General features: G+C 41.5%; 1 protein-coding gene across 1 annotated transcript in view; it reads right to left on the bottom strand.

Moving 5' to 3' along the window:
* The window catches only part of FASN (fatty acid synthase), a 60,144-nt gene that overhangs the window by 3,071 nt on the left and 32,514 nt on the right, over positions 1-24,559 (bottom strand). The window contains exons 17-40 of the mRNA XM_048488277.1: positions 24,275-24,466; positions 23,255-23,335; positions 22,976-23,155; positions 22,184-22,363; positions 21,651-21,854; positions 20,450-20,760; positions 19,948-20,337; positions 19,313-19,477; positions 19,036-19,154; positions 18,772-18,926; positions 17,907-18,110; positions 15,864-16,014; positions 14,438-14,616; positions 13,213-13,332; positions 12,855-12,977; positions 9,049-9,272; positions 6,927-7,128; positions 5,509-5,660; positions 5,233-5,324; positions 4,966-5,117; positions 4,508-4,750; positions 2,704-2,892; positions 1,589-1,810; positions 178-398 (exon numbers count right to left, since the gene is read on the bottom strand). Coding sequence (XP_048344234.1) covers positions 178-398; positions 1,589-1,810; positions 2,704-2,892; positions 4,508-4,750; positions 4,966-5,117; positions 5,233-5,324; positions 5,509-5,660; positions 6,927-7,128; positions 9,049-9,272; positions 12,855-12,977; positions 13,213-13,332; positions 14,438-14,616; positions 15,864-16,014; positions 17,907-18,110; positions 18,772-18,926; positions 19,036-19,154; positions 19,313-19,477; positions 19,948-20,337; positions 20,450-20,760; positions 21,651-21,854; positions 22,184-22,363; positions 22,976-23,155; positions 23,255-23,335; positions 24,275-24,466 — 4,451 coding nt within the window. The remainder of the gene's footprint in view (positions 1-177; positions 399-1,588; positions 1,811-2,703; positions 2,893-4,507; positions 4,751-4,965; positions 5,118-5,232; positions 5,325-5,508; positions 5,661-6,926; positions 7,129-9,048; positions 9,273-12,854; positions 12,978-13,212; positions 13,333-14,437; positions 14,617-15,863; positions 16,015-17,906; positions 18,111-18,771; positions 18,927-19,035; positions 19,155-19,312; positions 19,478-19,947; positions 20,338-20,449; positions 20,761-21,650; positions 21,855-22,183; positions 22,364-22,975; positions 23,156-23,254; positions 23,336-24,274; positions 24,467-24,559) is intronic.

Here is a 24,559-nt window from a genome sequence, read left to right as displayed (position 1 = left end):
TTTGCCATTGCTTTTGCCAGTCATCTACACTTTACCCCTGGCAAGCAGCGTATTCATTTAACCGACCACAGAAGGATGGAAGGCTGAGTTAACCTTGAGCCAAATACCAGAAACCAATTTCTCTTGGGATTAAAATGCTCTTTTGACATAGTTGGATCCACCTAAAATCTTCCTTACCTGAGTGTGTGCTGCTACATAGGAGTGAGAACCATCAAACAAGAAGAGGCTGTTGAGTGAATGGGAAGGATTCTGTTGGGCTTGGAGCTGACAACATATTTCAAAGGCTACACAGGCACCAAAGGAATATCCAGAAATCCGATAGGGGCCTTCTGGCTGCACCTGCTTTATGCAGTCAATATAGTAGGATGCCAGGCTTTGAATACTGTCCAGAGGAGCATCTACAGAGAGGAAGCAAAGATAGTAAGTTAGGGGAAATGTCTAGCTATGGATGACCATGACCAACGTCTAGAGTTGCGTGACAAAATTCAAGTTCTGCTACTAGAATTTCCAAAATCTAGAATGGAAACACTTTAAACAAATACTCATAAATCTATAGTTGCAAAATAGTTCATATTTTCAAAAAGATATAATTTGAATCTTTTTACCAAGGTTAATAGAGATGGTGGACAAGGGAGGACACTACGTTAATGCATATTTTGGAATACAGAAATAGGTACTAGAACTAAACAGTTAATATAGGAAGAAGGAAAATGTATGTATACATTCAGTTCAGACCTTGTATATTGGCAACAGTTTCCACACAAATCAATAATCTTTTATTAAATTAAAGTGATAAATATTTGTGTTTTTATAAGAAAAGTCTTAGGATTTAAAACAAAATTCATAGTAGCTTTCTTTCTAGTACCAGAAATCTTCACTCTATAAAGAATTGCACAGTAGCTGCCACTAAGATTTCTGAAGATTCTGTCTACAGAGGACAAAGCAAAGTGGAAAGAAAATGCATTTTGTTGTGATGTGCCTATGCTGGTAATAAAAGTTCAAGATGTTAAATAACATTGCTTAAGAGTAAGGGAAAATTTGGAAACTATTTTGTACCATATAAAAAGGTATTTCAAGTGATCTAGTAGGTATAGGTTTTTTAAAAATATTGATTTAAAAGGACAAATGTTTACAGTTGATAACTTGCAGGGAAATATCCAGTTAATTTTAAAAGAGATAAGGTGACACTCTTCCTATAGCTCACATTGTTTATATAAGCAATGTGACCGGTACATGAAAACAGCAAGCAAGAATTCAAACAGAAAAGTTCATAACAAACTATCGTGGCTAGCTCCAGCTTCTCTTTTATTTCTTATGTCTGAGCATACCACCATGTTGTGGTTGATTTGTCCTGAATTAAGGCTTAAGTTCTTTTGTCCTAAAAGTATTTTTGTACTCCAGCAGAGAATTACCACAATATACCTATCCTTCAGGTTTGAATTTTTCCTCATGTATGTATTTGTTTACATGAATGAAATTTGCTCACCTCTAGAAACATGGAACACAGGAAAAGACTTAAATGGTTCAGGCTATACTGACAGTAACACACTGTGGATTACACCAATGCAATAAACACAGCGAGAGCTACCTTTTGTGCACTGAAGTCCATAGCTGGGTATGCTGAGCTTGGAAGCAAGGGTGCTGAAAACTGCAAGAGATCCTTCTATGGGATGGATGAGGAAGAGAGGAGGCTCTGTGCTCTGCACCTCATTGAGTCTCACAACAGTCGGTCCTTCCGGATTAACCAACAGGGTGTTCAAGTCCAACTGCAGATGCTCAGACTGACTACCTTTTGCTTCATGTGCCAATGCTAAAAAACGAAACCAAACATAGGGAAGAACCAGTCAATGCCTTTTTCTGGGTAGTAGAGCAAGCCAGCCCTGACCTAGATAGCCCAGACTAATCTGATCCTGGAAACTAAGCAGGTTTAGTAGTTGGACAAAAGACCACCAAGGAAGTTGCTATGCAGAGGCAGGAAATGGCAAACCACCCTTGTATGTCTCTTGCCTTGAAAATCCTACCAGTGGACTTAACTCTGCTGTGACTTTCTGATGCACTGAGGTGCAAACAACAAAAGAAAAGACAGGATATGTCGTTACTTAGGAAAAGCTGGCAATGTTCTCATGAACTGACTTTACTACAGAGGACATTCAGGGTGCAATTTGGATGCACAGTACAGGAATGAGCACGCAGACAAAAATATTTTCAGTAACATATATCTCCTGATTTCCAGTTTGATTTGGGATATCCAGCAATCTCTGCCTGATCTCCTAGCCGGTGGGGCTGACTCCAGCAGTAATAAATGAACAACTAAAAAATTAGATGCAACAAAGTGACAGGGGGTACATGCAGTAAACTTGTTAGTGCAAGGGGAACGGTCATACGCTATTGACACTACACCTATGCTCACAGCCTCTCCAAGAACAGGCCCCCATGAAACTTGGTATACAATCCAATATCAAGTTTTGCTCCACCATCTTCTCACCTATAGTAAGAACTTAGGATGCCTGCACATTTCATTCCCTATTTCCTCTGAGAGATCTGCTTCATTCACTACAAAATGCTCAGTGTGCCAGAAGCCAACTGCTCTCACCCACAACAGAGCTGAGGTAGCCAAGAAGAAGAAGCTTCAATTCTGCCAGCCCCTGTTGTCATCCATTCTTCTGTCACAAACACAGAATCCATGTGGCTAGGCACACTTACCATCTGTGGCCCCAGGCTTGGAAGAAAGTTCCCGCAGCTTGTTAATGGTAAGCAATCTAACATCTCTCATTGCCATGACAATATCATAGTCCCTTTCCAGAGTTTGGCGTACTTCCACTCCCATTAAGGAATCCAAACCCAGATCAGCCAGTGAGGTGTCAGCATTCAGGCTCCCCACATCACGAACACCTGAGGAAAAGAAAATATAAACTTAACAAAACCTTTTAGGCAAGTTAATGTCAATGTATCTTTTAGGGTGGGGCTCATCGTCACACATTTGGTTTAATCATCTATACTGCAATACTGCAGAACACAGACTGTTTTGCTATCTTTGGCCAAATTTCCAAATACTTCCTAAATACTTTGCTTATTTTGTATACAAGCATTTGTTTAATTGTTACAGTGTGAGCATGAGAAGGCCTCAATTTAAAACAACGTATTGTGGCTGGGATACAGAGTCATAATTTACACAGTCCATTCAACCTAATGTATGAAGTGGAAGAAAATACAGATTATGCCTTATAGCCTATTTTCCTGTGCAACTAACGCATGGTATGGCAGGGACAGTACATGGGCTTTTGACCTACAAAGCTTATTTCCAACAAAAGAGAACCAGGTGTCCCTGAGTTGTGACCAGACAAGGAGAGCAGATAAAAAGGGGTAAATAACATAGCAATGAGGGTCAAGCAATGAATCATGTAGAAGACAGATTATAATATTTGATCAATTAAAAGCTTTCACTTCTTGCACTATTGCAACAACTGCTCTCATTCCTTTTCCACATCCTTGCTAAGGCTTTCCCTCTCTGATCCCCACCCAAGGAGTTCCAAGCCTATTCTTATCCTCTGGTGGTAATCTTTAATGGCTGTGCTCTCCTCCTTCTCCCCACCCTGATTCTGCCGTGACCAGTTTTGTGTCTATTAACATTATCCCACTTCACCTGTGTTTTACAGATGGAAGAGGTTCACACCTTTAAAACCCCTCAAGACTTTGCTCACCTATGACCTCATGTCCTCCCACATCTAATCCTGCTTGTATCGCACCCAGATTTCTCCAGTTGCAATTTAGAACATCTTCCATACTAACTCCTATGATTTGTTGTTTCTCAAAGGCTTTGCAGTTCTGGTAAGTGATCTTCAGTGAGTAAGAGACCTCCATGTCTACTTGCATTATTAGTGCAAGAGATGTAATTATGTCAAAACACACAATTCACTGTAGCAGCAAGTTCCACAAATTAACTATGCATTGTGTGAAGAAGTTTCCTTTTATCTAAAGAATGGTACAAATGCACGAAAGGCTAATTCACTATGTTTGAACACACCAAAACAAAACAAGACTGACTGACTGAAGATAGCTTGCTAGCTATTTCTTGTTTTGAAAAAATCAATTTCTATTTTCAAAGAATGAGTACAAATCTGAACAGGTCAACTGAACAAACACAAATTACCAAAACTTTTCCTCTTTGGGTTGGAAAGCATCCTTGCTAGTATTCCAGAGACTTGATGAGGGAAGTTGCCACAGCAAAATGCTCTGTATTTTATGTGCATGTATGCGAGTTTTAGAGACAGAAGGCATTTCAGGTCACCGTCAAACCCACTCACTATGTAGTATAATAAACATGGTACAATAACTGCTCTCTGATCTGCAGAGTAGCAGCCAATCTGAACAGAATCCAGCGCAAACCCATGAGGAAGCTGAGACGATTCACATCTCTTCAGAATAGCTGCTGACTCAAATAGTACAGATTCTTATAAAAACTCAACATTGATCTTTAATACATCTAATTATCCACAGAGATACTCACCAAGAATGTGAGCAACTGCTTCCACAAGGTCTCTCTGGTTACCCCCATCACTTCTGGACAACACTTTCTCTGCCAGGACAAAACTAGACATGACAGGATGAGGCTGGTTGAGGAAGTGATCTAGAACTTCCAGACATGAGCTCATCCTCTGGGGCAGAGTTCCACCAACCACAGTATCATTGCTGCCCATTGTCTCCAAGACAATACCCACGTCACCAATAGCGCCCCACTGTATAGCCAAGCCTAGGAAAGAAGAGAGAAGGCTGTTAAAGAAGTATTTGGGAGTAGAAAGAGGGTTTCACTGGAAAACAAAAAAAAAGTACAAATACATGACTGGTTATAAACCCAAAAATTTGGTGTTGCACATTAGGAAGTATATGATTAATCCTATGTAAATTTGTTTTCATTCACTTCCTTAAAAAACAGATTCCCTATGGTTGGAGGAACTACATCATTACCTGGAAGCCCATCATGTTGTCGCTGTTCACAGATGCGCTCCATGGTAGAGTTGGCAAAACCATAGTTGGTCTGCCCAGCATTTCCTCTTCCACAGCTTACTGAAGAGAAAGCTACAAAGTGGTCCAAGTCTGGGCACTTTTGACGGGTCACCCTAGAGCAGAACAATACAGGGGAAGATAATTTGTTCACTTGTTTTGCTTGATGCTGATGAAGGCAGGCATCATTCTGAAACCACAGCTTATATTCATGATTCACATTGCACTTACCGGTCCAAATTAAGTGTGCCAGTGTACTTGGGTTTGTTAACTTCCTGGAAAAGTTCTGGAGTCTGATTTTCCAACATGGCATCCTTTAAGACCTGTAGAAAACAATGTTTTTCCATAATTCCCCTCCTGGTCAGAACAGCGTATCTATCTTGTTTCCATTTCAAAACAGCATGGGAAAAGATTTCAACTGAACTATGAACTAATTCAGCAACTGCCAGTTCACATGACTGAGGTTGGTAGTGTTAAAAACCATCACAGCCACCTTTGGTCACTTACCATAGCTAAGTTGAAGATGCCCCCAACTGGGCCAAGCTGAGAAGCTTCTTGTACTAAGGCTTGTGCCCCCTTAAGAGTCACAACATCCTTGGTTGACACCAGAACTTGGACCCCAAAGTGCTTCCATTCTTGGACTCGTTTAGCCTGGTAACCTGCAAAGAAAGGGAGTTCAAAATAAGACTCTGGATATACTTGTAAAGCTGAACTTTCTGCTCCCCTTTCTTTTTCTTTTTTTTCGGGGGTGGTGGAAGGGAATGTGGTGATAGAAAAATTGAAAGAGACTTTGCATCTATTTACTCATCCACTATCTGGAAATGAAAACAGAATTTAAACCATTGTAGCAGGAACCTGTTCTGCAGCTACCAAATATGCAGCTACAAGGGGATGCAAGTGGCCCTTCCAGCAGAGCTGTGCCTGTGGAGGAGGGGTGATTTTAAATTCCTTGTCTGTCTTCATGCCAGCCCCCACCCCCAACCCATGCAGCTGTTGTTCTTCATGGATCCCAAGACCCTATGACTGGTCTTTCCAGGAATCAGTCAGAACTGTAGCCATGCAGAAGAATGTGGGAAAGTTACGTCTTCTGCTCATGGAGTTGTAAAATACTGCCTATACCTTTTCTTGGCTAATGTCTCACCCCCACACTTTCCTTTAACAATCCAATCCTTTTTTTGAATGGTGTATATGTACCATTGTTTCTACATGTCTGGTTAATGTTCTTTAGAAGACGCCAGACATATGCGCTTCACAATTCCATCTCAAAATTTCCCCACCTAAACTTAGATGAAATTTGATTTTTACCAAGAAAAAAACTTGAGTCTACAATTCCAGACATCATAAAGGGGAACAGTATCATTTAATGTTTAACTTCTGAATTTTTCCACCACTGGAATTTTATTTTTAGCAGAGACTACTTGCTTTCTGGATGTTGGTTTTATTGTACTGTTTTATGACGGACGCCACCCTGAGCCCACAAGGGGAAGGGCAGCCCACAAAAGTAATAAAGAATAATATTAACTATTCACACAACCAAATCAGACAAGATGCTGAGAGATCTGCAAAAGAATCTGCTCAGCAGTTTTTAAAAGTTTCACCTACAAGGGCTGCTCTTCAAGTTGCAGTGATTAAAGGTTTAATAATCCACTATGTGTAACTTTGCCAATTGAAACCCACTCCCACCAATGCTATTATTACCACTGAGGCAAGGGAAAGAGTGGCACTAGAGGAGGTTGACAATGATGAGTGAAATTGCATGGGCTGTGGGGGTGCAGTGGGTGGGTAAGCTTAAACCCATAAACTCCACCCAGTCAGAATTAAGGGCTCCCAGGACTGTGACATATCTTTCCAGTGTGGTAAGTAAATTTGTTCACATATCTCTCCTTGTCCTTTCCAGTTTGGAGCCCATTGTATAGTCAGCTTACCAGTTCGGATGCCAGAGCGAGACGTCAGCACAAGCTTTTTTGCTCCTCTTTCAACCAGCCATTGTGCCAGTTCCAGGCCAAACCCCCCAAGGCCTCCTGTGATGATATATGATTTATTTGGTGGGCAAGATGTTCGAGAGATGGCTGGGAGCTGGGGTACTTTAGCACCCTTTGCAGGAGATTTCTCTTCTTCTTCATTGACCTAAATAGTACAGATGACTAATCAAATAAGGTAGTGCTTAAACTTAAATCACACTCTGTGTTCATACAGCAGTAGGTTATGCCATGCCAACAAACACTCTTTTGGGCCATGTGGGCTTTCCCCCCTTCCCGTGCTATCCCCTCAAGCACTCATACTGCTTACCTATCACTCTCTAAGGCTCATTCCGCACATGCACAATAATGCACTTTCAAACTGCTTTCAGTGCTCTTTGAAGCTGTGCGGAATAGCAAAATCCACTTGCAAATAGTGTGAAAGTGGTTTGAAAATGCGTTATTTTGCCTGTGCGGAAGAAGCCTAAGTTTATCTTTTCTGAAATACAGCTTTAATATTGAAAAAGAAAGGCACATATGGTAGGTAGTGAAGTTACCAATGGGGGTGGGGTGGGGGAGAGGCAACCTTGCACCTTTTGCTTTGGTTCCCTCCCACTGCTCAATAGGGCAAGGCATAATGGCATCATGTGACACCCCTTCAGGCAGAATAACAGGTTATGCAGCCGGAATTGATGTCATGGGGCTGTAGGATGTGGGTTTGGTACCATAAATCTAAGTCTTCCAGATGAAAATTAGCAATAATCAATGAACTTATAGCCTTCTGAAGTATGGGCAATTTTACAAATGTGCAAGAAACAAAAGGAGAAAAAAATGGAACCAGGAAATAAAAGACTCACCTGGATCCATGATCATCCTTTTTGTGTCCAGACAACTAACAAAAGCAGGCTTTTTATTTACTTCATGCATATCTTTCTTTCATCAATATCCCCTTCTCCTCAGTGGGGAGCCAAAATGGCTTACCTCATTCTCCTCAGTGTATTTAATCCTCACAACAACTCTGTGAGGTAGGTTAGGCTAAGAATTATGAATGGTCCCTAAGGGGCTCCCATGGCAAAGTAAGAATTCAAATCTGGTTCTCCCAGATACTAGGTAGGGCAACACTCTAGGCATTGCACCACACTAGGAAACAGTAAGGCCAGGCCTTGGTCTACAAAGAGAAGCAACAATACTGGGATCCTGACTGTTGTGGGTTTTCCAGGCTGTGCGGCTGTGGTCCAGTAGCTTTTGCTCCTAATGTTTCAACCGCATCTATAGTGGCATCTTCACAGGCATGTCATGATAAGATGTGATTCTCTCCTTGATATGCCTCTGAAGATACCAGCCATAGATGCGGGTGAGCAGCAAAAACCCCTAGACCACCTCCACATACCCAGAAAACCCATAGCAGCCAGTTGATTCCAGTCGTGAAAACCTTCGACAATACAATATCGGGACATCTTGAAATTTCTGTCCTTTATACACTGTGGGATTACATTAAATTTAAGTGATGACGCCATCCCTTTTGCAACGACTATGACTTAACACTGCTCAAATACAGCTTTTTTGGTGGTTTCACCACTGATTTCCAGTTATTTTCAGTGAAAACACTACTGCATGTTAGCTCTTGGCATCAGTTGATTAAGCTAATCATTAGTAGCAGTAAATTAAATCTCCCCCTCTTTCCTCTGGAAAGGCAGGTATTACTGCCACTGCTCATTGAGTTAGGGTTGCCAACAGCCATGAAGAAAAATGTCCCATCCCTTTAACAGGGTATTAATGGGATATTATTTACAGGGTGATGTTATCTACTTCCATTTATGTATGTATGTATGTATGTATGTATGTATGTATGTATGTATGTATGTATGTATGTATGTATGTATGTATGTATTATTTCGATTTCTATACTGCCCGATCCCCGAAGGGCTCCGTCATTAAAAGCTTCAACTGACTGTTTCTACCCATCAAGAATCTATGAAAAAGGGTAGATCATTTTTCCCCAAGACTGCTGGCAACCCTACCAATAATTTTTCCATGCAATGCATACAGATACAGATATTTGAATCATCTAAAGATAAGCCAGTTATACCTTAATTATGACTTTCCCAATGTGTTTTCCTTGTGCCATATATCGGAAGGCAGCTTCTACCTCTTCCCTGTTGAACACAGTAGTCCGTAGAGGTTTTACCACACCATCTTTTATGCCCTTCGTTAGCAAGTCTGACACAATTTCCCAGTCTTTGTTGCCTTCTTCAAAAATGGCATCTAAAAGGATTCCATGGAAAGCCACATTCTTCAGGAAAAGAGCCATTCCTAGAAAATGCAAAACAGTTAGAAGAATCCTAGGCTCACTTTTGGCCTCTCTTCAAAATTGCCTGAGGGGAAAATAATCCTATCCTTTTAATCAATACTTAATGGGTACAAGCGGGCAGGTGAAGCTTTCATGGCGTGGAAGTAAATAAGATCACCTGGTAAGTAACATGCCACTAAGCCTCTATTAAAAGGGCAGGACACTTCCCCCCTGGACACTGACACTCTTTTGTACTTAAAAGCAATTCATATATTTGAAAATTAGCAACAGTAAAACTGTGGTCCAGTTTTTAAGAATCTGGTCTGGTCATTTGTCTGGTCATTGATGACCAGATAGAAAAGCACCAGTCCCAAAACAGATCTCTGAGGGACCACAATGCTCAAATCCCTTTAATGTGAGAACGGACCGTTTATTCCTAAACTCTGCTTCTTATTTTTTAGCCAGCTCCCAATCCATAAGAGGACTTATCCTCTTATCCCAGGATTATGAAGTTTGTGTAGCAGTCTTTGGCAGAGGACTCTGTCAAAAGCCTTTAGGAAATTGAAATGCACATTCCTGTCCACAGCCACTAGTCTTTAACTGAACTGAGCTAGGCTGTTCTTTAATGTAAGACCAGTTCCACAGATACTCCACCCACACAAATTTCCTGCCAAAACAGAATACTTAAGAGTGAGAGTTGAATCTGATGCAGTACAGTATACATCAGAGAGACTATAGCAGGTGAAATGGTCACTGGGAAAGTATTCTGATAGTTGCTGGGCGACAGGGGATGAGGAAATGTAACTGTCATGGTGCAACTTGGACTGTGCTCAGTAACAGAGCAACACAGGGCTTACTCATAAGGTGTTTGTTGTGAGGGGGGAAGGGCAAGGAGATTGTAAGCCCCTTTGAGTCTCCTGCAGGAGAGAAAGGGGGATATAAATCCAAACTCCTCCTCCTCCTCCTCCTCCTCTTCTTCTTCTTCTTCTTCTTCTTCTTCTGGGGGCACTTGTGGGTTTATGTCCTGGCTCTAGAGACCAGAATTAGGGAAAGCAAGGCTTCTTGCCAGTACCAGGCACTCAGTCAGAGTTTGATGAGGGTCCCTGAGTCTTTCTCAAAAGAGGCAGCAAAGGTTGATTCCCCACCGAAAAAATGAATGTAGATACAAACCGGTTTGGGAAAAACCGGGACCTTTTCAGCACGGTTTCAGCGTCCCCACTGCAGCTTCTGCCCCACAACGATCCCTGTTCCCATAAATGCAGCAGCAATGAAGGATTTCCCACTGAGGCGGATTGAACACGCAATCCGCTCAGGGGCTATCCTGATTGGCTGTTGCGTTGTGTTGGGGCAGGAATTTTTTTAATTTTCAAACTTCCAAATCCACGTCTCTGCGAGCATGTGCAGAACGACCCTATGTGGAAACGAAGAAACGGGCAATTAAAGCGAAGCCCTGTTTCCGCACGCCTCCACGTAGTCGGATCTACGTGGATACAGCATGTAGCACTGCTTTGCATTGCCTTCTACTCAGTCAATCAGTCAAAACCAGCCCCATGTTGCTTCGTATCCACGTGGATCTCCGGGCCTCAAAAAAAGAGAAAGGCTGTGTGCGCATCTCGCACAGCCCACTGCATTCTCATTGGATGGGAGGCTCCACGTCACAACCAGCGGCGGGAAAAATGAATCCGGATTCACACACACACACCCAACTTCTCCACCACTCCAGATTACCTACACATTTTTTGAAAAGGTCTACTTTCTCCCAGGTTCTAAAATCACACATGCTGGGGGTGGGGGTGGGGGTGGGAGTGCCAGAAACGGGATATAGCGTGTTCAGCGCTGGTTCAGTGGGGAGTTCTGCTGGAAACCTGGATATTTTGTGTAACGAGCACACATCTAATCCTCAGTGTGGAATTGACCAAAGATTATCTTTCAGGAACCAGACACAGTTCCAGATAAAGGTCTTGTGTTTACCTCTTAGCTCTTCAGATTGCCAGCAACAATTTCAGAATTGGCTTGCTCAGCATCTGGGATCTGCCTATATGGACAGTCTTTGCAACTAACAGTATCTGCAAACCTTGCATTTGCTAGAGGTAGGGCTATTTTTCTCCCAGACAATATCAAGCCAAAATGTACAGATCCAATGGCAAATAATCTCTCAGCTGGGAGCTATAGTTGAGACAAACTCTCTATCCCAGCTCCTGGAAGAACAGAAACAACTGCTGTTCTACAGGATTTTTAACTCAGGGCAACCAGTTAATGAATGTGACCCTGCTTGCCCTTTACTGAGTCCAAAACTATAGATGCCACAGGAACTATGGTAACTCAGATATGAAGCACCAAAGGGCCCCGATTCAGATCAGGAGTACAACATGGGGCAGGAGGAGATTCTGCTGTCCCTGCATGCCCCTTTCCTGACCTAAAATTGCCCAAGAGTTATTATTTGTTCTGTCAAGAGACCATGAAATTTTCATCACTTGATTATGCTGTTGGTAAGGGAACACGGCGGACAAAATATCAGAAAGCTGTCCCTTCAAGTGACTCCCAACAAGCTGAAAAAGGAACATCCAGTACCACTGATGAAAGGAATGAAAACCCTGCACTACCACGGATATGGTTTTGGGCTGGGCTATTGTCACATATTGAAAATTTCATGGACTGATGCTAGTCTGGATGCTTGTTATATACTTTGATGCTGGTCTTTGATGCTTGCTATATACTTAGAAATTTTCATGGAAATTCTCATGTGGTTATTATATTCTTAGAAATTCTTTTGGACTGTGGTGCATATAGGACTTAAATTCCTAAGAAAGGTGTGTGCATTACAATAATAGGATGCATATTAACAGAAATCAGTGTTTGTAGTCTTTGTTGTTTGTGTATATGTTTTTGCTGCACCTTTGTATATGAATTGAGCACTTGCAACTTTTCTCCTTTGCATGGTTTTTGTATGTATAAGTAGGGTTAGCCAATGGGCATAGTATAAGTTTGTATTCTATAGTTAACCACATTGCCCATATACTATACTATATTGTCAGCTGCACTCCTGGGAACACCCCAACTTGCCCCTTCCCACCATACTGGCATCCAATTGGATGCCAACACAACTTGGAATGCCATCCTCCCTTCCAGAGGTGCCTGCCTACCTCCCAGGTTGTCCACCCTGTCAGCGCATCTGCCAAATGTGCCAGCAGAGTGGGCAAATGAAATTGAGGCATTCCCCCCACCTTTGGATTGTAAGAAAGCTACTATCTTCTCTGCATGAGGCAAATGAGTGAATGGTCTGAGAACCACTTTACCCAAAATGAGGATTAAAAATACTGACTTGCTATCTATATAAGCAAGACTGATAAAATAAATACTGAAGCACTATGAAAACTCTACAGTATTACATGCAAGAATTATTAACATTTTAGCTCTCTCTTCCTAAAGCATTTTCCCCCAAAGCTTTTCTAAACCCATCACAGTATCCATGTTGAATGTTTTATAAGGACAACTCTGCATGCAGGTCACTATGAAATTAAAGTAGAAAATTTAATTAGTGGCAAAGGTCTCAATGATCATGCACATTACTGCTCAAACTAAAAAAAAATTAAAGTAAATCTTACCAAGAGGTGTATTGTTAGACAGATCATATTTGCCAATTTCCAAGAAGCGCCCATGTCGAGCAAGGCACCGCAGACTTGCTTGGAGCTTCTCTTCTGCCAGGGAGTTTAGCACCAGATCAACTCCTAAAAGGAGGACCAACAACAATAATTCAGCAGGAGATCAGAATCACGCTTACTGCCCTCACTGGAGCAAGGGTAGGATAGATACCATCATTCTGATAAAGGATTTATACTGCCTCATCACTCCACAAATTAAACCGTATTTCTGTCCACACCTGTTCCTAATTCTAACTCTAACCTTTAATTCAGTTTAACTTCTGGGCCACTTTGCTCTTGCTCAGTTCTGCCCATTACTCACCTGTACCATTGGTGATTCTCAGTACATGTTGCTCAAAGGAGGTACTTCTAGAACTGGCAAAGCTATTTGCATCAAGTTGAGGGAATCTGGCTTGGAGATATTCACGTTTCTCTTTAGAGCCTGAAAAGGGAAAAGAAGCATTAGATGTTTGCAAAAGATTCTTACCTTCTCAAAAATACATATTGAATAGGAATAATTGAGTTCATATTGAATTGATTTCTCCAGTAAATGGTATTTGAAAATAACCAGGAGTAAAAGCACCAGAAAGAGGGATCCATTCTTAGACAGCCTATGGCTGTACCTCTAAACATGAGCAAGCACAGGATTTTGGCTGCAAAAGGAGTTTTGCTTCTTTCCATGTTTGTGTCTGTGCATTTTTCCAGTTTGTATCCTAAATGCCTCTTCCCCATTCCTCCCTCATAATTTCTCAGAAGACTGTTTGGTTACATGATCAAATGTACATTGTTTTTAAAGACTTCTTCAAATTACAAATAGTTAGGGGATGTTTTGTGACTGACAGAAGTGTCAGTCATTCACTGCTGTGAACAGAAAAACCACTTTCTGATTGACAAAAGGACAAGTAACTTTGTGATTAACCAAAGGGTCAGCTGATCACTGTTGTGCATTGCTATGTTGAGAGGGGAGGTAGATTAATAGGAGAACTGGCCAGTCAGTTCTGTGCAAATTGAGGATTCCAGTCAAACTAGATACACAGCATACACACCCAATTTAAACTGGGGATCTGCATAACAAACATAATTAATACATTTTTGCAATGGGTTCAGTGTAGAAATTATTTACATGTATATATATCATGCATTCCCTCCATTTTAATTTGTCCAAAATTAAACATTTATGCACAAGATACATATAAGGCTACTAGTTCTCAGCTATTCTGGCAGAACTGCCCTAAAGCAGTGACACAGCTCAGCCCCAGTTTTGAAGGGGCAAAATCGGGCAGGCGAAAGAAATCCATGTGGGTGTCGCTCATTCCCATAAAGAGACCCTTAAGGAGCACCATTGTATCTGGTGAGTCTCCACTTCCCATGGAAGACACTTAGGAGATGTCACTGCCCCCTTGTGGGGACCCATTGTGCTGAACAGGAAGTGTCTTGTTTTGATCTTACATTTTGAACGTTAGTGCTAGTGTTATAAAAAAAGTTTAAAATGTTTAGCAAGGAAGTCTTTGGTCCAAGGCAGCTAGAAAAAGGCTGTTGCGACTTACCAACAGTAGTGAAGACACGGCAGCCCATGCTAAGGGCTATAGAAATGGCTGCTTGGCCCACACCACCTGAGCCTGAATGAATGAGCACACTTTCACCCTTCTTCATGCCACCTCGAACCACCAAGGCATAATAAGCAGTGGCATATACCACAGGTACAGAAGCTGCTTCTTCTAGAGTCCTGAGCAAAGGCAAAGAGGCTTTGTTAGGCACCTGTGGTGCTCTATTTTGCTGGAGAATATTCTCCATCACATTCTGCTCCATTTTAGACAAGTGCTTGTTGTGCTAGAACAGTAATAAGTTGTTTTATTCAGAATGTTAGACAATGTAGAAAATGTAGAATGTAGAATGTTGGACATGTAGAAAAAGTCACTGTTTGAAAAAAAGATTAAGAAATCAACACTGAAAAAAAAGAATGACCATTTTGTTTAGCAAGAAAATATTCCTCTATATTTCATATAATGGCTGCCATGACAAAAGCTTTTTGTCACTGGAGAATTAGGCACTGGACACATAGAACTCCCTAAACTATCAAATGCTGTTAAAAGCTTTAATCCACAATATTCGCCTTGGCTGTCAAATAAATACCCAGTGAAAGACACACCTCTGTGGCAACGAATGCTGTGGCTTTGGATAGCAGTGGTTAAATGTCCTTCACTGAGATAATTTCTCTTAGACAATATTAACCTAATATAATAGTGTTCTGAGCAAATATTGAACTCATTAAATATTAACACTGAACTCATTCTCAAAAGAGTGGACTGATATTCTAAACTGCTCAGATAATTCGAATCAGTGAACAATGAAAAAGAAAATCACCAGTTCTATTATTATATTTTCTCAAAGCTGCTCATCAAAGTATCAATTGATATGTTCCCATAGAGGGGTAATTCCAATCAAATAATGATCATAACTGGCTACAGAAAATAAAAGAAAACCACAGGAGCTCAGGATGATATGTAGAGTATCACCAAGTTGCAGCCAACTTATGGAAATTATTAAGATTTTCTCTCCCCCCACCCCCAAGAGACTGGATTAATTTTGGAAAAGCAGTTACTAGGATTTTCCAGGCAAGAGACACAGAAGCAGTTTGCCACTGTCTGCCTCTTGCATGGCAGCACTGAACTTTCCTTGGTGGTTTCTCATCTAAGAATTACCAGGGTTAACTTTGCTTAGCAGCCAAGATCTGACAAGACTAGGCTAGTGTGGGTCACTCAGGTCGGGAGGATCTCAAGAGTACTTGCTGATTAAACACAATAGTTCTGCTTCAGAAAAATCACTTTGCCACTACTATGCTTCAGCAAAATCACTTTGCCACTGCCATTACATTAAATCCCATTACAAAGGCATTCACACCACCCCATTGTATGATGTACTTATACCGAGCCCCAGAGGGGACAAAGAAAGTGACAATGAAAATTGAAATACCAGTTTTGTGGCACATCCCACAGGAACCTCTTGTCAGAGTCTACTACAGTAGCAAGTCCTTTAGCAGGTAACAGTCCCATCACTCTCCGTCCTTTAGGGTCCAGTCCCGAGAATTCCATTCCCAACATGCATTGCTGTAATGTCCAGTTTCCTGAAAAAGAATTGCATGGCCCTGTGAAGCTGCTCTAAAAAAGTGCTGTTGACCATACATTCATTTAAAAACACGTGCGCACACATTCACACAACATACAGGTTACTTTCTCCACCTAGGTCTTTGCATCCTGCATGCCTGACCATAAACAAGAAAAGCCACTGTGTGACTGGGCAATCTCAGTTACAGAGATCACATCTAGTTTCTAAAAACTTGAAATTTGGTTGCAGTTAGCTCTTAACATCTCTGTCTCTGTCTTAGCACAGAGTTATTCATTTCTGGATTAACCCCTTAGTGACAAGAAATAATTAAAGCGAAGATAAGGAGAGCTTATTTTGAGGTTGGCCATTTGACCAGTAAAGAAACACTTGATCAATTGATCAAATATGGTTAAATATTTGTCTAGGTTTTTTTCCAAATTACTATAACAAAACACATTAAATACAAATGGGCTTGATACTTAACTAATCTGAATTTAATTAGAATAAATTATATTATGAAGCAATAAAAGTAAATGTTAGCTTTAAATCATTATTACAACTTTTAACAATAGTCAGGCAAGACATCAGTAAATGTGAAAAACTTGCTAATCCGTGTTTCTCTTTGACTTTTACCCTGAAACACTAGGGTGATCCAAGAGCTTCAACAATAAAAAAGAAAAGAAATTAAAATAGAAATAAAGCAACAGTAACTTCTAAAATCAAAAGTCAATAAAAAAAATAGTCCACTAAACAGACCCAGGCAGGGCCATCCTTCTTGTTTGTAGATGCCTGCAGTTAAAGCAGATAGCCAGTAGAGGTTTTGCTAAAAGTGTTGTTACATTTGCCTGACTATTGTAGCCTTGGCTTCACTAACAGAAACTACACAGTAATGGAATTTTAAAAAAGATGAACTGCCACTTACACAATGATATTATTGGCTTCAGAGATTGTCTAGCAGCCACTTGACTGGCAATGCCAACCCAATTTATTAACCATTAACTAAAAGTTTCCCAGTAACATGACCTTTGTCAGTAAGTGTCCATAGGATTGCATTAGATTATGCTAATACTGAATGAAGCATAATCCTGTTCTCTGAATGAAGAAATCATAACCAAAGTGAAGCAATTAGCCGTAGGGTATAGAAGGACAGCACGAGGGGAGGAGGAACTCCTTCATTTTAATCCTATGCAATGCTCTTCACTCTTAAAATAGATGGTATATTTACCTAATTACAAGGAAGTGACTTAATTTTGTGCAATACATAGAAGCTCAAATGGAAACCAGTCTCAGAAGGTATTGATCATACGGAAAAATAATGTTGCCCAAACCAAATTCAGGCCTTTAGTCACATAGCTCATTAATATTGCCCACTCAGTCTAGTCATTTCTCTCCAGTGTCCAGACAGAGGAGATTACCAGCCCTGTTACCACGTGCGCCCACCCTGCAGCGTCACCCGCCCCCACCCCAGAACGCCCCTAGAATTCCTCGCCACGCCCCCTCGATGGCCCGGCCATGCCTCCACCACTGCTCCGCCCAGGGCATTGTGCCCCCCCACCCAGTGGTGGGATTCAAATAATTTAACAACCGGTTCCGGTGGTGGGATTCAAATAATTTTACAACTGGTTATTTACAAGCGCCATTTTAACAACCAGTTTTGCTGAAGTGGTGTGAACTTGCTAAATCCCACCACTACCTTTATCCCGTGGGCACTACGCCACTGTTGATTAGGGTGGACATTAATTCAAAAATGGTTATCATGCAAAACATGTAATGATACAGAGCAGTAAGGGACCATTCCACAACATTACTTAGTTTTAAACGAAGTGCCTCTAGCTCAGACAAAAGTAGTCTGTATTCAAAACGTAAAATATATTGTGAATGCCTTATTTAAAAGAAACTTTTTCAACTCACCTGGAATAGCATCTGGAGAGAGTTTTCCTGTGGCCAACATGATGTCACGGAAATTGAGAGATGCATAATAAACTCTGCAGAGCTGGACATCAGGGTTGGTTGTGTAGAAATGGCGAAGGGGGGAAGCAATCCAGCGAAGTGAGGAAAGATCGCCACGTGTCAGCACATTTACAAATGCATATTCAGTAAGCTCTTGAGGTTTAGCTACAAAAGGACACAGAGAAGTCACTATTCTGCCATTTTAAGTACAGCCATGTTTCATGTGAAAATAGACCTCTTGGACATGAGGAATTAAAAAAATAATGGAGGGATTTCCCTTAGAGGCACCCATTTTGCTTTGCTTGTTTGTTGATTTATAGCATCCCTGAAGTCATAGTTGATTTATAGCATCCCTGAAAGGTTTTCAAGGCAACAGATATTAGAGGTAGTTTGTCATTGCTGCCTCTGCATCATGACCCTGGTATTCCTTACAGATCTCCCATCCAAACATTAGCCAATGTCAGAGCGGAGGGTGTGAGACTGGCCCAAAGTCACCCAGCAAGCTTCCATGGTGTAAGTGGGGATTTGAAGTTGGGTTTCCCAGATCCTAATTCATACTTTAACCAGGACACCACACTGGTTCTCCACCCATCTTCTTGCACAGTCATTCAAGACATTCTGTCTCCAATTCCAATTCATCCTCTTTGGATATGTTGGAAAGGAAATTTGCTACTTCACAATAACAGGACAATAGTATCCCAGCACTGAATGAAGATCATTGCTGGGAAGTGGGTCTGGGCTATACAGAATAACATTTCGTATAACATCTTTGTCATCTCCGTGGAAAGAGATGCTGCCACAAACTGATTTCATTCATGGTACACACCTTGCTTTAATAGGATGTGTCTGAAAGAGCCCCATTTTCCATCTCGATAAACATTCATCACCAGGTCATTCTGCAGCATCTTCTGCTTCTCCTCGGCAGAAGCACTGGCAGAGGGTTTAGGAAAAGAAGCATCCAAGTTTGAAATCAAAAGGCACCTAGGGAGTAAAATACAATATTTACATTGGCTTCTTATTTAACTTATATTTTTGTCAGTTGTTCTTAAAAAGTGACAAAATGATGGTCCTGTCACTGGATGTTTCATACCTGACCCTGTGGCCCCCAGGTTCTTGACGAAGACAATTCACCATGCCAACCACTCCTGAAGTAGCACAGCTAGTAGCAGTCAGCCACACAGGCTGTTCTGAAGGTTCTGCTAACATTTCCTGCAAGAGATGTCCCAGTCCATCTTATTAACACAGCAGCTTTTTAAAAAAGTGTTTTTCAGAATGCATAATATGAAGGAACACCTAAAATGTTTCTTCTGCCTGGAAACCCAGGAACAAGAATGGCAAGCAACTTGTACCCAACTGAAAGTTCTTACCTTCAAAGGTTCCACCCATTTGTAATCAGTCTCATTCACAGGCAAGAAAATCGGGGTCTTGGCAGGAGATGGCCGGTGACATAAGAAGATGGCTGCCCCAAAGGAGGACCTTTTCACAGCCACCAAATTCAAACCGATCGTGGTAAACAGATTCTCCCATTCTACCTGTCAAGACAAACAAAATGAGGATGATAAAATGATCATGTGATTCTTAAACAAGCATACACCCAGTTGTTGGTTCTAAAGGTTTTGAATCAGTTATTAGTTGAATACATTATGACTATTCCTTGCCAGAATAGTAAAACAATTTCTTATTCAGAGATAGAATCCATTGCTGACTAATTCTGTTTTCTACTCTGTGGAAGGTATTTTTCAAAAACTCTAAATACTCCAATACTAATCTATGCCATGCCCTGTAAGTCTTTTAAAAACTCATTAAAAGGTAATCAGTAATCTAAAAAAAGATAAGAAGATGATTAGAAGAGGAGAGCCTGCCTGAACTGATAATCATTCCTATTAATTAGCTTAAAAAGGAATGTTCGCTGGGAAAAAACAATCAGCACAAATACACTCTGATCAAAGCATGACCTATTCTAGAGCCAACTAGAGAAGAACAAGAGAGTTTGTAGTTTTACCTGAGTCAGGAGATTTGGTTTCTTCCGAAGATCTGGATTTGTGAGGAAACGGACTATTTCTCCCAGAGTTTCTCCTTTCAGAAGAGTGTGCAATAGAACAAACCCGCCTTCCTTCACTGTGGCTGACATGTTGGAGAGTACCTCTTTTGGATTCTTGAAAGGGTTCAGAGAGCAGTTGCACACCAGGAGATCGGCATGGATCAGGCTGGCGGAAGGAGGGTTTGCAGGGTCCCATTGGTCAATGGAAACACCAATTTCCTGCAGATGGCTCTCATGGGATGTGAGGACAGCTGTTGCTTCATCAGTGGCAATGTAATCTAGCTGTAGCATAGGCTGAGTATTTAAAATGCTCGTAACTCTTGAGAATAACTGCCCGTCTCCTGCCAGAGCCTGTAAACACAGAGTACTGGTTAATGATGAGCAAACTAGATTATTTACACAATAGAGGAAAGAAATAAAAGGCAGATTGCAGAGCTCTGCAGAGTTGCCATCCACAGCTAACCTCTACTATCTTCATCTTGCGACTGGTAATGTTCTCCAGTGCTATGTCAACACAAGTCTTCAGCTGGGGAAAATCCAGCAAGCCATTGAGAAGAGGATCTTCTTGAAGATGCAATTTTTCTCGAGTCACAACTTGTTCTAGCTCTGAGTAGAGGTTTCCATTCAGTTCTAGGCGGCAAATTTCAGCAAGTATGTGTAGGAGACCCTTTGATTCAGGTTCTTTTTGTACAGGTATATTTACAGTCTCCAGCCCTGGAATAGCCAGTTTGACTCCATGCTTTGCTATCTTCTTCTGCAAGTTCTGGATCAACACTGCAGGACAGAAGATAAAACATGCACAGATATTTGAGAGGCCCTTTAAAATCAGCGAAGAAGAGATTATGACAGGAACATTTGAGTGTGGGGGCACCCTTGCCAGAAAACCTCATAAGGGTGAAAGTTGCTTTGACTGAAATCAGATCTCAGACCAAAGGATCCTGATGTCATCCAAGGATCAGTGATTTAATCTGTAGATATGAATGCCACCACCCCATCCTGTGATCAGTTATTTTTCCTCTAGAATAAAAGGTTTTTTCAACAATCTTCTAAGCATGGAAACAGTGGTTTCCCTAGGTGCACAACAAGCAAAGGGGACACAATCCCCCTCTCCCCCCCGGCACACAATTAAGTGCCACATCTGAGAAGCAGGAGGTATTTACTTCCAGGGGCTGCCTACAAACCACTTTGGGCTTGGATAATAACAAGATCTGCCTCCTAACTGAGGTCGCTGCTCTAATCCATGTAAAGCTTTTACAGGTCACTTTCGTAGGATGTATATGTCAAGTCAGGCCAAGGGCAACAAACTCCAAGTGTCTAGTTTCACTCTGCATCTTTCCTGATAACAGTACTGGCTTAAGAAAATAAAGTTGTACCCACCTGTATTTTTGTTTCTAAAGGTCACTGGCCACTATTTACATCAAACAGAATAGCAGGCAGTTCTCTCACTAACAGGAAGAGTGAGGAAGGCCAGGCACTTCAATTCAATTTATTACAGTCAAAGACCAGCAGATTACAGTCAGGGACCGACAAATTCTATACACATTCTCTCAACCTTGTAATTCCCAGCGTAATTGTAATATATGTAATATATGGTCCTGATGCCAACTTTGAACAGGGTATGTCATTTTCAGAAAATAATTAGACGGAAACAAAAATCTCTTTACCTTTGCAGTGTTCAAAGCTGGAGAGAAGCTGAGCATCAGAGGACAAGCAGTCACCCTCAACATAGGGCACAAAGCAAAATTTCTCAAGTGTTGGAGGGGTCTGTTCCTGCTGTCGTCGAGGGGCAGCACTAGCATGAAGGCCAGAAATCTGAACAGCTCCGGCTGTGATGGTATTAAGGCAACGGTCAACAACAGCATCAAAACCTACAAGGTAAGGAAAGAGTGAGCAGAAATTGTTGGTAAACTCATGGAGACATAAAACAATGATTACTAAGTTCATTTACAGCTTGCCTTTCTCACTGAGGCTGAAGACGAAAGCAATTACATCAGACGGTACATGAAATCAATTATATCAGACAGTAAAGACCTCCACTAAGCAGTGCAGTAGGACAAGGATTTCAGAGATTGGAAAACAATGAAAACCTGTTCCTGCAAATTCTGCATAGTTGCTTTAAAATTTAGCACAGCAGTTTCAGATCTTGGTTTCACTTTAGGAGCTGGAATGTCTCTGAATAATCAATAGTGCCCATTACCTTCAATGTCATCACTGTATTTGTGCACACGTTCTGCATGTAGCATCGGGTCGACGCAAACTGAGCGGATTCTGGTAGGCAACCGTAGACTTCTTCCTGTTTCCCCCAAGATTATCAAATGTAGCAGGGTGTCCAGGAATGTCACCCAGTTCCCATCCCACAGTACCTTCCCTGAATTTCCTGGGGGTGAAAAAACAAACTAATTAGCATAATCTCCCTCAAAAGCCACCAGGGTGGCTGCACTGTCACAAAGTAAACCAGGAAATAATTTGCTGTACAGTAGTCCTTGTACTGGACTACTGTATATTCAGGGGTATATTCAGGGTATACCTCCCAAGGGGACATGTGGGGTCAGATATCCCCGAGCACACGCCATCTTGTCACATGGGGGGGCAAAATCGCCCCCCACATGCCTCCTCTGCTCCCAGGTTGGTGCGGGGGAGGAGGGGTGTGCTGTGTGTGAGGCGATTTTGTGCCTTCCCTGTGCCGACTCGGCTGTCAGAGCCACGTTGGCGCAGGAGGGATGGCACCCGTGGTGAGGGCACAAAATTGGGTGCCATTTCCTTTTGCTACACCTCTGCCTATATTCCCCAGTTTTCCAAACTAGCCCAGAAAATAATGATTATGATGCTCCCCAATTTCTCCAGATCTTCTTTCAAGTTGTCCGACACCAAGACTTATGCGTCCCTACACACCAAACTGTATATCTCAGATGAACTTCGATTTTACAACCAGTCCCTTTCACAAGTAGGTTTCAAATATGAACAAGAATAATTATTTTAAATTAAATACCATCACTACTTGATTCTATAAGTCCTTGGAACGTTGGCCCATAGTCATAACCACGCAGGCGAAGTTCTTTGTAAATGTCCCCCTTAGATAAGGTGATTTCTGAGGAGGTATTATCTTTCTGGTCAATTTGCTGGTTACGAAAGTTATTCAGAGCAGTATCTTCCAAAAGGTAAATTTTTCCTGGTAGAGACAATACGCAGAGAACAAGAGCAGTTAATGGCTAAAAATATATGCAACGCTGAGTTATTTAGAACACATTTACAGGAAGTGACAACTTACCACTAACAGCCAGACTTCCATTGCTGGATACTTCAAAACACTGAGAAGCAGGCATGAGTCTCACTTCTAGCGGTGTTGAACCTGCAAGGTAAAACAGGGATTAGGGGGATGTTAAAAGAACCTCAACCTCACACTTCACTTGTTTTCACACCTGTGAAAGAGTCTCTCCAGCATGTATAAAATAAGCTGCATAAATTATTTACCTATCATTCACATAGCAGTTTTTCTTTGCTATTCTAGACTTGCTTTTGTGTTGGTCTTTTGTTTAACTGTTCTCTCCAACATAACATAGGTCAGAAGATAGAGATCCAGCTTCTATTTGAGGTATTCTGACAGAAACTCCCAGTAGAGACCATTCAGGTTCATAGAAACATCCTGCTGTTATAAGGCTGGATCCTAACTACCAAGAGCAAGTCTTTGCTGTGTTCCCCTCACCTTAGCAGTCCGCTTCCATTCCTCAGCAACTAGATTTGTGGGAGTTAGAATGGGTTACTATGGGGAGAGGAATGTGGCTGCAATGCTCCCTTTCTACGGGTGGCAGTTAGGATTCAACCAATAATTCTGCTTAATTTAAATTTATATGCAAATTTGGACTGAATGTGCATTGTAATGGTTAGCTCAGGGATCTCCAACATGGTGCCCTTGTTCATTTTAAAAGGCTTGCTGTTAAGTATTACTTCTACCTGAAATGATGAGGTGTTACAATCAAGAGTTTTACACGGCCTCTCTGACATTTTGTGGTTGGCTCTGCCTCATGTAGCAGTTGGGGCTTTTTTTTTTTTGGTGTGTCAGAATTCCAAAGATGCCTGTAGACTGGAAAAGGCTGAGGACCCGGAGTTGGTTCACTATATAACACAGAGTTTCAGCCTTGCACATTTACACACATTATTCATGGATCTCATGCCCTCCTCGGTAAAACAATGCAGTTCACTAGGCTGATTAGGTATTCCTAGATCTGAAATATCAGATCATATTCCAGTCACTCCATATTTTACAGGCAGAAACTTCTACAAACCTCACCTTTCTTTGGAAGAATTGTTGCCTGGTGGATTGCAACATCCTCAAACACGACAGGCATTTGTTCTATATTAGTCCCCAAAGATCGAGCGAGTGTGCGCCAGGCTAGCACTAGGTATCCTGTGGCTGGGTACAGAACTCTGCCATCAATACAGTGACCCACCAAGAAATGATCAGCGGACTCAGGATTCACATCTGTCAACAGTTATAAAAGAGGAAAAAAACACAAAAAACGTTTTTCAGAACTCCCACATAAACCTCATATTTAATAAGACTAAGAGGCAATTT

The sequence above is a fragment of the Sphaerodactylus townsendi genome, linkage group LG03 (genome assembly GCF_021028975.2).
Source record: "Sphaerodactylus townsendi isolate TG3544 linkage group LG03, MPM_Stown_v2.3, whole genome shotgun sequence".
Taxonomy (NCBI): domain Eukaryota; kingdom Metazoa; phylum Chordata; class Lepidosauria; order Squamata; family Sphaerodactylidae; genus Sphaerodactylus; species Sphaerodactylus townsendi.
The sequence above is the reverse complement of the archived record's forward strand: the minus strand, read 5'-3'. Positions and strand labels throughout refer to the sequence as shown.